The sequence below is a fragment of the Patella vulgata genome, chromosome 3, assembly GCF_932274485.2.
Source record: "Patella vulgata chromosome 3, xgPatVulg1.2, whole genome shotgun sequence".
NCBI lineage: Eukaryota > Metazoa > Mollusca > Gastropoda > Patellidae > Patella > Patella vulgata.
The window spans coordinates 61,614,596-61,630,757 of NC_065881.2; the positions used below are offsets into that span (position 1 = coordinate 61,614,596).

The 16,162-nt window shown below is 31.8% G+C and overlaps 1 protein-coding gene across 6 annotated transcripts in view; it reads right to left on the minus strand.

Moving 5' to 3' along the window:
- Nucleotides 1–541: 541 nt before the first annotated feature.
- Nucleotides 542–16,162, minus strand: part of LOC126816259 (TOX high mobility group box family member 4) — a 61,795-nt gene continuing 46,174 nt past the window's right edge. For all 6 annotated transcript variants that reach the window (XM_050542542.2, XM_050542543.2, XM_050542540.2 and 3 more), the window contains 7 exons: nucleotides 10,124–10,768; nucleotides 6,282–6,466; nucleotides 5,146–5,281; nucleotides 4,947–5,027; nucleotides 3,863–4,123; nucleotides 3,212–3,339; nucleotides 542–3,117 (listed from right to left, as the gene is read on the minus strand). In XM_050542542.2, the coding sequence (XP_050398499.2) occupies nucleotides 3,057–3,117; nucleotides 3,212–3,339; nucleotides 3,863–4,123; nucleotides 4,947–5,027; nucleotides 5,146–5,281; nucleotides 6,282–6,466; nucleotides 10,124–10,768 (1,497 nt within the window). In that variant the 3' untranslated portion in view covers nucleotides 542–3,056. The remainder of the gene's footprint in view (nucleotides 3,118–3,211; nucleotides 3,340–3,862; nucleotides 4,124–4,946; nucleotides 5,028–5,145; nucleotides 5,282–6,281; nucleotides 6,467–10,123; nucleotides 10,769–16,162) is intronic.

Consider the following 16,162-nt stretch of genomic DNA (forward strand, 5'->3'; position numbering starts at 1 on the left):
CAGACTTAGCCTACAAGGTTGTACCATAAACAAATCAGTTAGTGTAAGAAGCCGTCTAGGGCATTTGAAAATTTGATTAAGATTTTAATTCTTTTTGCGCAAGGGTTGTCACCATTTGGACTATCATACTGTTATTAATAGGTATGCACCAAATCCTCCTCAGTTAGTGTCAAAAGACGTGGTTGAACCTATTCCTACATCTAACTCCGGAATTTCATTGATCTGCAGTCAGAAGGTATTGGACAGCAGGAAGATTGCAGCCCAAGAAAGCTGTCCACAGTAATATGTATTATTAAATATCATACATGTAGGCCTACACGTTTCCCCAATTACTCCTAAATTTGCAAACTATTTGTGGTTTGATATAATAAAAGACACTAAAGGGGATATGATTGGGTAAATCATCCTGCCATATTACTTCAGCTAAACAATTATAACATATTCTTCCAGTAGAAAAAGTCTTGAAGTACAAAATTATTGCAGTTTTTTTAAAGAATAAAACCACAAAATTTTGAGAGGTAAATTAAAAACAACCTTGCAATCACATGTATGACAAATATATTTTAATTCAATAAAGTTTAATCTCATTGACATAAAATTGATATTTATCTTAGAAGCCAAGTAGCTCTACAAGCTATTTATATTCATATACAAACTGAGATCATGTGAAAATGGAAATATAATTAACAGATAGTGAGCCTACTTGTAGACAGACTATTCATGTAGGGGTGTTTTTACATGATAATACACAAAGAAAACAATTAAGCATCCCCTGCATATTTCACAATAACTTGTTATGCAAGCATTGTTACTGGATTCCTGATAACATAACCACAGCAAAACATGCATGTGGATTGCAAGAAAACACCTATGACAGTTAGAAAACATAAAAAGTTTTGAGATTTTCAAAATCAAGATTAAAATCTCAAAACAGGATCAACTTTTTATGTTTTCTAATTGTCATAGGTATCTTCTTGCAAACCACATACGTTTTAACAGTGGTCATAATAAAATATCCTATGGGTGCCTAACTTTTTCTTTGTGTATTTATAATTATAATCTGTTAAAATATTTAAATTATTTTTCTCAATATAATACTAAAACAACAGATCTTCTGATCCACAGCAAAATGACATGCCTCAACTAAATGATTTAGATTTTTTATATAATCAACCATGATTTACTTAAAATAAATATACCTCTTTAATTTGGGTCAAAAATAAATTGTTCATTTCACTCTATTTTGTAAGTTAAATTGTTTTGTGGGATGACTATGTGTTGAAAATTTTGAATTCCACTGGCAACAAAGTCAGCAAAAAAGCTGACTTTTACTTAATCTTTCAAATTTTTTTCAACATTATAGAGCTTTATACATCAATAATCGAAATAACACATTACCCAATTCAATACTTTTATTCTGACCTACATCAAAGGCATTAGCTCCTATAAAGAAACATTAAGAGACATAAAATGCATAAATGACATTTTATCAAAAAAAAAATAAGATCTTAATCAATAAGAGTTGGATGTAAAATATAGGTTATTCAATATTATTTATTTCAAGATTCACATAAATACAAATAAAGTGACATTTTTATCTGTTTTTTTATATATGTACATTAATAATTAACAAAAACAATTCATTTTAAAAAAAACTCACAAAAATCCCCAGTTACACAATAGTTAATACAACTTAGACTTCCAGTTATTAATTTCAATGTAAATAATATATAATTATCAAAATTCTTAGATTATAAATTTATACCAAAGCTAGAATTTCACCAACAAAATCAAATACATGCAAAAAAAGAATGAATGACTTTTTAAAAATACCTATAAGGTATCTGTTAGGTATACTTAGCTTATCTTTTATGCTCACATTAATTTTGACACTTAAAGATACATTCCCGCATACAAAATGGGTGATTTGATGATATATTTGGACTAAAAACATATTCAAACTAATAAATCTATCAAAATTTTGCTTCACATCCTTCTCAAAACATTGTATTCACAAGGGAAAACCCCTGCTATAAAAATATATATCAAAAGAGGTCATGTTTGTGTCACATGACTTGGCTGACATGGTACCTAGCAACTGGTACGAAGAAGGAGGAGATTTCGTTGCATATACAAGATGATGTTGTCTTTAATCGCTGTCCATTTATTATAAATATCGAAGCCTAATTAAATTATTCAGTATTTTTCTAGTAAGATTTTTTGACTTTCCATATATACCAAAATTGCCATACTTTTATTGTAATAACCACCCAATAAATACTTTTGTGGAAAAGTATCTTTAACATTTTGGAACATGTTAGTTTTAATAAATAAGCGAATTATTGAAATAAGATTGTGTCGAGTGGACTTAAACCCCATTTCTCTCTCTCTCTCTTTAATAAATAGCGTAAGAAGAGAGAATTCAAAGTTTTAAAATGAAAATTACCAGCATATAGAAAAGGGTAAGATTCTTGCAAAGGTACTAATGTTAAGTCAAGGCATTATAATTAATATACTGTACACAATTTAACACTGACATTAAAATAATGCTATATATCAGTGAATAATCCCCACTATATATTTTAATACTATGGTACAAGAAGATTAATATACAATATAGATATTCAACTTGCCTTTATTGAACAAACAAGGCACAAGTTGCAAATGCCACTCATAGTCTTAACCTAAGTCAACACATCATCTATCATTTAAATAAAATTGTTCATCTGTGTCCATAAAATCCAGCTAAATTGGTCAAATTTACTTAAGAATTTTCAACCATTCCAGGCAAAATGATACAGACCATTACTGTCATTCATAAGATACATTTTTCTAAAAAATCTTGCATTGAGAAAAATTAGCATTAAATAAATCTGTTACTAATAAAACTTGATTATGGCCAGATTCGTTTAGGAGTGTCATTTCATTCATGTATTCCAATCTTTATATAAGTATATTAAGAAATAAAACTTTACATCTTGAATACCAACATATTTTGATTTTAAACAATACAATATATAAATAAGTTCTATAGATCTAATTTTTGTAGATATATCTTATTTCACAGGGAATGAACTTGAGGCTTGTCTAGATGCAACCCAGGCTGTAAACACATCTCTGAAATTGAAAATTTAGATATTTAAAATAAACATATCGAAAACTATCAGAGATATAAGAATAATTAACATTAGAAGAAAAAGGTATAACATACCGACAATGACTGACCACACATTCACTACTACAATATTCCTCATCCCAACCAGGATTATTGATAGCATTATTAGCACAACCATTGCGTATACACATACCAGGGCTTAATATTCTTCCACCATAATTATTCTGAAATAAAAATATGTAAAACATAATTAATAAACTCATATTAATATACCGTAGACATTTAAAATCACACCAAAAGTTGTTCAATAAGCCAAATATTTTCACATTTCATATTGCTATGTACTTCTTGTTCTGGGGCTTTACCACCTAGAGTGATATCGCAGAATATACTGCTATGGAATTCTCATCTAACTTAAGTAAACTTCTTGTACCTGTGTTGTCTTTTCCATTTACCAAAACGAAACAAATTCTTTATGAGCAGGACAATTGAAATAAAAGCAAAATTTGCTGAACATATATTATTTCAAACAGTAAGAAAATGGGGGGGGGGGGGGGGGAAATGCCCTCGATAAATAAATAATTGGAAACTAAAATAACACTCAATAATATGGAATTAAAGTTCCTTGGTAGTTTATTTCTGTCGACGTTTCGACCAGGGTTCTCTCATGTTTATCAAGCAAAGAAACAGTTCTTCTGAATAGGGCTTGGTAAAAAAAAAAAACATAATATATTGCAGTACACAAACCTGTTGTATGGGCTGAGGTTGATATGATAAACCATTATTATTATTATTGGTATATTGTGTATTCTGTATATGTTGTATTGACTGCTGTTGGTGTGGAGGACTGTAGTTGATCACCTGGGGTGGTGACATCTGCTCCATGGAATGAGCCATCATTTGAGAGTTATCTCCCATCCTTTGATTACTCTGTGGCATCTGCCGTGGTGACTGGTAGGGGGGTGACGGAGATTTGTCATTCATAGTGTTAGCCTCTTCAACAGCGGCCTTAATAAACAATATACATGCATGTTCATAAATCATCATCAGTATGAAATGAAATGATTCCAGTTGAAGTTCACACTGATTATTACCCAATGTGAATATGTTGGGTTCAATGTTTGCATTCACAATGCAGACAAAATGGATAAGTCCTTCTGGTAGCCCTGCAAAATGTCACAAGAACTCATAGAAGACTAATGACAGTGTTGTGATGTTATGTCAGCAAGCAACACAGACTTTAACATGAATTAAGGAATTGCTGCATCCATATCAAGTTGCTACCTGAACCTTTGACTCAAGATCCTACATATCAACCAAACTATATTAAAAATACTTTTCCAGACCATAATCAACTCTCGATGTCATTGCTAGTCTACGATATTTACTGGATTAGAATCAGATCTGCTGCTCAACGCTCATTGATGATTAAATCAAAAAATGGATAATCGGGACTATGTTTTTTATCGTACCAACTTTAGTAATGATGATCGAGGCTAGGCCTAAAGTTCAATCGCTAAATTCTCGGTTCAGTTTAGATCATTTTGACTGAAATTTTCAGCAAATTCCCATTACATTATCTAGTTTTTAATTATTATAGTGAGAACTGGCTGCTCTTTATCTAATCCCCAATATGAAGCCTCAGCCCAGAAAAATCATTCCACTTAAGTAAGTTTCTTGAAGAACTAAGAAGAGTGAATTCTGCTATTTCTTTTTACACAGGGTCAATAAGTGTTATGTTCGGAACACATTTAGGTCATCATCATGGATTATAACATCCAGATTTGAACTTGATTGTCATCTTGTGTATAAAGTAGTTTTACAAACTTACCAGTGATACCTGACTAGCTCTATAAGCTGCCAACTGTTTTAGATATTCTTTCTTTGCCATTTCCGTTTTCTTCTTGTAAACCTGTTTTAACGAAAAATGTATACTGATGAATAACTATTATGCATTAATTAAATTAAAGTTACTCATAAAATTTGTATGGAAGCTACTTATAATATCTCTAATGATAAGATATACTTACATTTTTGTGTTCTGGATCTAACCCATCCCACATAGAGGCTACGATTTTAGAAACTTCTCCAAAACTAGCACTGGGATTTTGTCCTTTAATAGCTGCTTGTGTATCTCGGAAAAATAAGGCATAAGCAGAAACTGGTCTAAAAAAAAAAATAAATGTAGTTTTCATTAAGAAGTATAGAATACTAAAACAATTTATATTTACAAAAAAAATAAAATAAATCAGAAGTGGTTCAGGTATCAGGTGTTCCAGAAAAAGTAAAGACTCCGGTCAATTTTACGAAAACTTGTATAACTTTTTAAAAAACTGATTATAAAACATGCATCAGAAAAATACATGAAATAAAATTATGATCCTAAAATTGTTTGCTATCTATGTTATTGAAGATGCACTTTCATCATCACCTCTTGAGAAAGCAGAAAGAAAGCAGCAATTTTAGCTTTTGGCTATCCATATCTACCAAAATATGTATTATTAATTAAAATGATATTTTGTTGGATGTATTGGTATTACACCATAATTTCGTTACACTGCAAATTTTACTGGAATAGTAAATAAGTTTCCATTAAACATATAATAAAGCAAGGGCTAAATCTATGTATTGCAGATCTTTCTTTAGGCCTGAAATAATGTTATCTAAATTATTAATTAGACATTAATTAACTTATCCAGACCATACTCAACTCTCAATGTCATTGCTAGCCTGCAATATTTACTGGATTTGAATACATTTTGTGATGGATGATTTAACATCAAAATTGATAATCAAGACTTTGTTTTATGTCATACCAACTTTAATAAGGATGATCAAGACTAGGCAAAAAAATAATATTGCTAATATCTTGGTTCAGAGTCAAGCAATTACGTTATCTATTTTCTAACTATTATAGCGAGAACCATCAACTCTTTATCTAATCTCCCATAATGCACCTTTAAGTTGCAGCGGTCATATTGTTACAGGAATTGAAAAGTTATGGGATTATCCAGTTGAATTTTTTCAATTAATTACTTTTTTGATGGTTGTCATATCGACAAAGACGATCGGGGGCTACAAGAAAACTGTGCCTCATGTGCAACAATGAACACCTATAACTAGTATAGAGTACAAAAATATCAGCTAGTTTAGATTTTTTGCTTACTTTTGTGGTTCATTGGGATCTTTTTTCTTCTTTCGTTTAGGTGTTTTCATCTTTTTGGTAGCAGGTGGAGCTGTGATGACTTCTGGTTCTGCTGGTGGAGAAGCTGTAAGAACTTGTCTAGGAGTACTAGTATTAACTAATGAAGAACTTGCTTCAAGGGCTGCTTGTCTCTTCAAGGATACCAACTAAAATAGAAAATACATACCAAAGTTTAACAAAATTAATATATAAAATTTAAGAAGGCATTCTTAATTGTAGTTAAGTAATACAAATCCATAAATAAATATTGCACTATTTCAAAAATAAAGTTGTCAATTACACAACATTTTGGATGATGATTTATTTCGTGGGACGACTTTCTCTCGGTTGAAAATATTACGTCTACAGATAAATTCAGTGTTGACAAGAAAACAAGCTAACATGCACTTAATCTGTCAACAAAACTTTAATCATATATAGCTTGTCCCATAACAAATAAAGTAACACCTCAGATCAACCCAATTTAAATCTTTATTTTGACCTAAATCGAAGAGGTTTATTTAGCGACTTGAAATTGATGGTCTTTAAAAACCGAACAAGATTGTCATGAATGGACAGGTTTAACAAAGCAAGCTGTAACTTTGGTGCCTCAGCAGCCTCACACAATAGTATAACAAATTAATACCTTTTACGTGGCAGCAATTATTTAGTAAGATAGGTTGCCAGGCAACGAAACATACGCCCACAGCAGCTAAATCGTCCGGGCAGTCAACAAGAGTTGTCGCATATTTTTACTTTTTTCGGTAATGAAACATTTATAATACACTAAAATCTGATTAAGAGCAACAACTCAGAAAACCATTAGAATTTGTTTGGTTTTTATAAAGTTCTGCCCCATGCTAACATTTTGTATACAAAACTTTTAATACTGTATCATGAATTTAGCTGCTCCAAGTCATAAAAATTCATTGAAAATCAATATACTTGTTCGTCTCAATATCTTAAACTCTGTGTATCAATCTGAAATCAATCGGATATTAACTTTGGCCTCTAGAGCGTCAACAAGATTTTTCAAAGTGATCAAGGGCCATAACTTTGGCAGTAATTATCAGAAATCTTTGAAGATCAATAGGATTCTTCGCCTCGTGACCTCAAACACTGTTTATAAATTTAAAGTCAATCAGATATTAACTTTCGCCTCTAGAGCATCCACAAGGTTTTTTGAAGTGATCAAGGGCCATAACTCTGGCAGTAATTATCGAAAATTGACTTCTTCGTCTCATGACCTTAAACAGTGTGTATAAATTTAAAGTCAATCGGATATTAACTTTAGACTCTAGAGCGTCCACAAGATTTTTTGAAGTGATCAAGGGCCCTAACTCTGGCAGTAATTATCGGAAATCACTGAAAATCAATAGGATTCTTCGTCTCATGACCTTAAACACTGTGTATAAATTTAAAGTCAATCGGATATTAACTTTGGCCTCTAGAGCGTCCACAAGATTTTTTGAAAGGATCAAGGGCCATAACTCTGGCAGTAATTATCGGAAATCGCTGAAAATCAATAGGCTTCTTTGTCTCATGGCCTTAAACACTGTACATAAATTTAAAGTCAATCGGATATTAACTTTAGCCTCTAGAGCGTCCACAAGCAATTGTGGATCGCCTGCCGGCCGGACGGGGGCGACGACAATATACGACCACATTTCAATGTGGGCGTATAAAAACAATTTGCAGGTTTAAATTCATGCAACTTATCTAAATTTACATTTGCCAGATAAAAGAACACCATATAGGTAATAACAAATACTCTAAATGTGTTGAATTTATTTTAAGAGGTATTCTTGTTTATTGGGTAACAAACAATCTCTGCTACATGAATTTTCATGGCAATTTCCACCCCACTTTAAAGTAAATTATCAATTTACTTTTTGCAATACCCAAATCCTGTCTGGAATGAAATTATTGTAGTGGTTTATGTTTTGTAGAACAAATCCCATTAGGATAATAAAAAAAAAGAAGATAAAAAAGAAGAAACTGTGGATCTAATGTTAACTATGATTAGAAAGTAGAAAATGTCCTTTCTAATAATAAAACGGTCTGTCAAACTATTCTATCTAACTGATATTAACTTGACAGGAAATCTCTCAAATAAATCTTGCCGTTCTTTTCCACAATACAGTGATTCACACGATTTTACAATGAATCAAGTTAATTTCCAAGGAAAAACATCTTCTAGGAGGACAATGTCATTTTGTAAATTGGTTTTTCTTTAAGGTCTGTAAAAATCAATGGTTGGTCTATTTAAGTGTAGCAGCCAATCAAAAGAGTGCCGACTAGAATTACCATCACTGCTACTAGACGATGTGGAAAAGTCAGTAAAGTTTACCGTATATTGTAAGTTCACATCCCCATATTCCCTCTGGGTATCATAAAACAATGAAACACTTCAAGATTATTAGAAGAAATAGATTTAAATCTGGTTATAAATTGATTTTTTCAAATTTTATATTTTAGCTGAATAAATGCAAAGTGGCCTGTCTATTCTTCCTAAACTGATTTATAGGATAACTGTTGTATTGCCTATCTCAATCTAATAATATTCAAGTCTTGTTTATCTTTCAGTATTTATCATTGATGTAGCAGCATCTTAAAATTTTCAACCAGGAACTGGTTCTGTACAATTGGTAAATTTGTTGTTGTTCTTGGGGTGACTCTTTGAAAAAAGCCTAAGGCTCCGACAATTCCAATGCGATCAACATGAATCTTGGCATGCTTGTTCTTTGGACAATTATGCACTGATCGACAGAATTTGATTTTTAAAATATTTTCAGAATTCCAAGATGGTTGCAATAGCATAATGGTGGGTTCCTGGTTCATAGTGTTTATAATAATTTAGAATTCAACAGTTTTAATGGAAGTCAGTTGTCCCTATCACAAATCACAACTTTTTACAAATAACTGTATTTTCATACATTTTATACAGGATTATACAGATAGTTCTGTGGATAATAAAGATATTTGAAAAGGGCACATAATAAATTTTGATTATAGTTCTTCACAAAAAAGCCTGGCCTACTTCTTTTCTTTCTAAATCATCAGTACACAATTCTGATTGAATAAAAAGAATAACTGTACATTTGTATGCCAGACAAAGGTCAATCACCTATAAAACCTTTCACTTGTCTCTCGAGAAACAATTTAATTTTTTTCTTTTATTGCTTTTTCCTTTATTATGGCGTAGTACTGTAAATGATAGCTTTAAATGACTTGGACATTTAAATGGCAAACAGCTTTAGTCCCCAGTAATACTTCTTTCAGATAAATTTCTAGTTCACTGAATCTGTCCTCAACTTGTCTTGAAAACTTGGTCATGCTTTTCGACTTCTGTTAAGTTTTAAACTTTTCTCAATGATACCTCCCCAGTTTGATGGACTTATGGGAGGAGGTTTCACAGTCAAAATATTTCTGTATTTCAGTCCTAACATACATAATGGAATAATTTGTTTTTGACACTTCTATTGAAGTATTTATTAAAGAAATTGTGACAATGAAGTCACTGTGTAGAAATTAGGACAGTTTACACATGAATGCCAATTTTTTTTATTGTACTTTATTATTAAGTCTTTTTAAAACCCCAGGATTTAAAGAAATTAGGCTACAACTGAGATTGTGAATTGAAACCCTAGTACCCATTAAACTCTTTTTAGGAGAGACAAGATAGAGAAAACAATACAAATCGAAAGTAGAAGTGCTTATTGCTGACCCTGAACTTAAGTGCAGACATTTCCATTTTGTTAATGAGTGTCATGATGTCATCAAGTTTAAAGGAAATTTCAGTTATTTACAAAATAGTATCTCACCTGAGCTAGTGGTAGACTATCATCACTGTCTTCACTTGTACTTTCACGATTAGGAGAAACTGAAGTAGAATTAGACCCCATTGGAGATCCTTGGTTCATTCCTTGGATAATGCCAGGATTAATTCCTTGGGTAATTCCAGGATTTATTCCTGGGTTTATTCCATGAGTTTGAAATCCTAATTGATTGGTAATCTGACTATGACAGATAGTTGATAATGGTTGATGCTGGCCGGAGGTCGCCATCTGACCTTGACTTGATTGTCCTTGAAACATTCCACTTGTTGTCATAGCAATATTTTGAAATATATTACTGTTACCATAATTGGTATTATTTCCTTGGAATGCATTTGTCATATTAATGTCTGGGTCATAGAAGTTCTGTGGAGGAAATTTTGGGGCTACATTATTAGGGTTTCCAATATTTGTAAACACATTGGATTCTCTTGTTTGCATATTTGATGCCATAGTAACTTGATGAGAATTCTCCATATTTGTTATTTGTTGATGAGAGAGAGGTTGTGTCTGTGTATTGAACATATCATGATCTGTAGAAACCCCATGGCCTTGTGGTTGTTCTGATGGCAAAATCAGAGGAACTTGGAGCAAATCAAAATCTTCATCACCAAAACTTGGTACCTGAAATCCCTGAAACGACAAAAACATAAAATCTTAGAGTATTCAGACATTCAAAGAAATTTGTAGCAAATCTTTTTTTCCATCAAAGTTCTTTTCAGTATTTTTAAGAATAATGTATATATTCATTTACATATTGAAATGAAATAAAATGGGGTTTAATGCAGTCCTAGCAAATCTTTTTTTCCTTGAAAGTTCTTTTCAGTATTTTTAAGAATAATATAATGACATACCGGGTATCGTTTCGTTATTGGAAAGAAATGAAATGAAATGGGGTTTAAAGTCCTACTGTTCTGCTTTAGCTGGGCTAATGAAGACGGGCATACGCCATACAGTGTGCTGTGAGGGAAATTTTGCCTGGACAGCAGCAGTAGGGCCTACTCTTATATCGATCTTTTACGTGCATGCCAATGTGTACACCGAACCTTGAATTTTTGTCCCATCCAAATGACTAGACAGCTGTCCTTTTCAGGCCCTCCGTCAGGCACCACTGACAAGTGGAAACGATGCTGGATAACCGTAGGCCCCTCATTTTTATATTGTAATTTCTGTTCTTAACAAGCCAACAGTGAGGCTGATGTCCCCCCGCCAAAAAAGATGACACATATTATTTAATTGCATGTTTAACTTCTTCCAAAATACCGAGCAATCAAACTGATTATCAACTATACACTAAGTTTCATCACTCTCCATCAAATAGAATCAAACTCAAAGAAATTGCTTAGCACTGCTTAGCTTTAGCGAGAAATGTTAATCATTGAACTCAGTCAAGACATTCACAATGAACATCAACATCAAGTTTAATTATTTTGCCTCAATTAAAAGCAGAGTTATGTTCCAAAGTCTTGACCAATCAAATTTCTTATCGCTCCTTAGCCTAAGCAGAAAATTCTCATCAAATTTAGTCAAGGTAATGATATAATGAATCTATACTCAGAGTTTCATAGCTCCCACTTAATTATAACCAAAGTTATCGTGCCCAAAAGCATCAACCAATCAAATTGCTTATCTCTGCTTACCGTAAGCAGACAATGTTCATCATCAAACTCCATCAAGACATTCACCTAATGAACACCAAGTTTGAACATTCTACCTCAATTAATAATGAGAGTTATTGTGTTCCAAAGTCTCGCCTAATCAAATTGCTTATCGCTCTGCTTGTACCCTCAGCAGAAAATGTTCATTGTCAAACTTAGTCAAGCTATTGATGTGATGAAACTAACACCAAGTTTCATCACTCTCATTTAATTAGAACTAAAGTTATCCTGTCCCAAAGCATCAACCAATCAAAACTGCTTATCCTTGCTTACCCATAGTAGAAAATGCTCATCTTTGAACTCCATCAAGGCATAGACCTAATAAACACCTACACCAGATTTGAACATTCTAGATCAGTTAGAAGAAGAGTTATCGTGTCCCAAAATGTGTGACGGACAGACAGACAGGCGGACGAACGAACCCATTTTAATAGTCCCCTAAGGTGGGGGACAAAAATATTCTTTTTTCTTCACTGTTTTCAAGCAACTTTTTTTCTTTTTAAATCATTGTAAAAATGTATATCAGTAGGCTATTGAAAAATATAATGCTTTAATACAAAACAGTTATATTATGCAAATACATGTATATCCTCTCATAATTTGAATAAATAAAAATATTTTTAGAATAAGAACATGATTTTTTCTTCTTTTCGATTTTTTTTTATAAAACTTGGTGTAATGCATTTGACTTTTGGTGTAATATTTTTAGATAAAAATTATTTGCATAATATAACAGTGTATAGCTGTGACTTATCAGATCATAGCATATTAACCAGCTGCCTTGTTCAAGTCTGGCATTATCTAAACTATAAACCCCAAACAATCCAGTTCTCCATTATATTCACTGCTTTAGACAGCCTGCTGAGACAGGGAAAATAATGTTTTGGCAAAGTGTGAAACATTTGCAGGTGTTAATTATAAACATTAATTCGCACCTCAGTTATCCACAATATCACTAATCTATTGGAAAAAATTTTAGAGTGGATCACTTCACATGCTCTAACTATTTGCTAACATTTAAAATAGCATGCACTCTAGTGCTAATCTCTAATTATTCATATTACTCTTAATGAAATATTTACAAGTGGTTCTAAAAATGGCCTACATATTAAACAAACTTTTGTTAAGATAAATTAACTTGAGAGATGTCTCCTTTATATGTATTTTTTTGTGGAGGAAATATGGTTAACTGAACAAATGCGAAAATCAATTATTTAGACATCAGGGTTAAAAAAACAAAGGCCAGCAAGAGACACTGACTGACGCTACTTAATCAAATCAGTTAATTGACAAAAAAAAAAAAAAAATGACAACACAATCATTTTTTTCTTTAAAGAGAAAGTTAATGAAGTATCAAATATTGATATTTTTGACAAAAACAATTGTGTAATATGAATCATCTTATTTTAGTTTTCAGAAGTTCTTTCGGATGCCTATATCATGAGAACAACATCATTGATGTAAATTTTAATTCTACTACCACATGAAACAAAGAAACCACTATTAAAACCAAAACATAAGGTGCGTCGCAGAAGACTCAATATTCATTCATTGCATAGCTTCTTCTAAGCTTTATTACAATATGTGAAGCCTTAATACAATATGTAAAGTGAAGCTTCATTACAATATGTGAAACGTTATTACAATATGTGAAATGTTATTACAATATATGAAGCTTTATTACAATATGTGAATATGAAGATAGGTTAAGAGTAAACAAGCCATTAAAAATTTTAAGTGCTATGCTGAAACCACTATTACAATAAAACAAAAACTAGTGTAATAAAAGATATGCAATGAAAAGGTTGTTGCATTGTGAATCAAAAGTGAAAACTTTATTCTGTATAATACTAGTTTATTGACAAGATTGTAATCAAATGTTATATGAATCATTAAGACATTTATTCACATGCCAAGTTCATAATCAGTCAAAATGTGAAAAGTAAGAAAACTGTACAAAACGCATGCGACATCTATTATTCAAATTTAACAGGGTTCTTTCTTATGCAACAATGATCAGACTTACAGTTACACAGCTTAACTTTGCCTTCTATCACATTTACATGATTTCATAAGATGAAAGTAAAGTGGTGGATAACTTCAAAATATGCAGTCCAGACGAAAACACCAGCTAGTTTGGTTAATATAGGTATACAAAGACAACAATCTCCTAAGTGAGGAAACACAGAAGCAAATCTACTATACGGAAACAACAATTCAATGGAACCCTCCGAGGTTGAAATATGGTGTACCACCCTCAAGCTTAATGAATATTAATTAGTTGAGTTTCCCTATTGACAAATGCTCATTGGATAAACAGTTAAAGTACGCAAAATTTAAATCGACATAATTATAATACAACATACATGTAAACCTGACTAAATCGTAATACATGTACAACTTTCCTAAACAATTGACTATCCAAAATATGTTACACATACATAATTAAATCTGATTAACTTAGAAGAAGATTGCTATCTTGGTCTATAGAAACACGGATTGGAAACAATGCATCTATTGACAGGTTACAAAAATATTCTGAATTCCAGTAGGGTCCCTACTCCCTTCCTTATACCTACCGAGTTTGAATTGATACCATTGAGACCATTCATGAATTTGGAAGAGTCAGATAACTCCAAAATATACCCCCCCCCCCCCCCCCCGCAAAAAAAGTGTTCAATAAGTATGAATGAATTCCATTTGATAATTTTTTAATTTCAAGAGGGTTCTTCTTTACGACTAAATGAACAATTCAACAAGAACTGTTGTATGTATAGCATTCACACAAAATGTTGGACGGACCAATTGACACAGAAAATATACGTCTATATTAAATGTGGACTTAAAAGGGCAAATGATAATGATTTATTAGTATTGTGACATCTGATCATATCCTTGTAATATTAAGTAGTATTTTAATATGGGACAATACTACTAGTAGATAATATAGCTATCAGATTGTAGGACTTCTGGTTAATTATTCAACTAATATTATCTGTCCATCCCAGGGGGCACATTATAAATGACCCATAAAATAGCAGGTATTTAAACCAAGGGTGCAGATGGAAAATATAAAGTGTGCCAAGTAGAATAATTTATGAGCCAATTTAACCCTAATAAAACTGATTTAACTAACATTTTATAGCTCAATTTTTTATAACAATCTGAACAAATATTATGTTTATCTTTATCTCCATTTCATGACTGGCCTCATTGTTGGACTGTCTTGGAAAATGAATCATCCAAGATGAAGGATAGATGAATATTCTATACTGCAATTTTATCAAAACAATCAGATATATCAACATATCTACTGAAGGTGTGAAATCAAATTCTTACTACCAGAAGTATCATTTTCTTTCTATTAGTACAATCTATTCCTCTAAGTATAAATGTTAAAAAGATGTAGACAACAATTAAAAAAAAATATTTAGTTTACTTAATTTCTAAAATATAAAATTACAAGCATTTGTATTACACCTATCAAATACAATATACAATACATATCATCAAAATAATGACCATCAAATAGCATCAATATTAGAAACCATCAATGAAGGGAACGTGATTAATTATCTAATAATAACCAGGCTCTTTTACATAAATGCTATGATTAATAGCCTTGTGTTTAAGGGAAATCTATTCTCATGTCAAAATGAAATCCATTTCATCAGTTAATGAGTTTTGGATGAAATTATTAACCAATAATTCTTGGTCATTATTGCATTGATTTTCTCAGGATCAACCACTGAATACTTGAAGCCAACAAAATGCAAAACAAATCTTACAAATACACTCATTAATCTTAAAACTTCATATCTTTAGTCAATATGGGACACTTTTGAGAAATGATAAACAGAAATTTAATATCTCCATCTTTTAAGTTTACATTTTAACACTATTAATCGTGATTTTTATGCAAATCTTGACTCCTGAGAAGTCAGGTATCTAGAACAGAGCAACATTTATTTTATATTCAATACCATGAAGCTACTGGGAATTAAAAAAATCTAATTTTCAGAAGCTGAATGTATAACTATTAGATGTTATTTAAAAAGAAAACAAGAGCATCGCTAACGCAGCAATATACGTCCACATTCCTGTTTTGTTTGATATGGTCCAGTTTGCATTGAGGGTCTGTGAAATAAAACTGGGTTGTAGGACTGCTATCAGTTTAACACTTCGTTCACATTAACAGAACACAATTTTATTTTAAAACAATCGATGTCTTTATTCTAAAAGCATGGCGTTTCGAATAGGTATGCAAAGTTTCAAAAGGATCTGTTAAGAATTGCGGTCTGTAGGCAAAACACAAGACACACAAACATTAGGCGTGGCTCTGTCCCAAGGGGTCGAGCATGCACCAAAA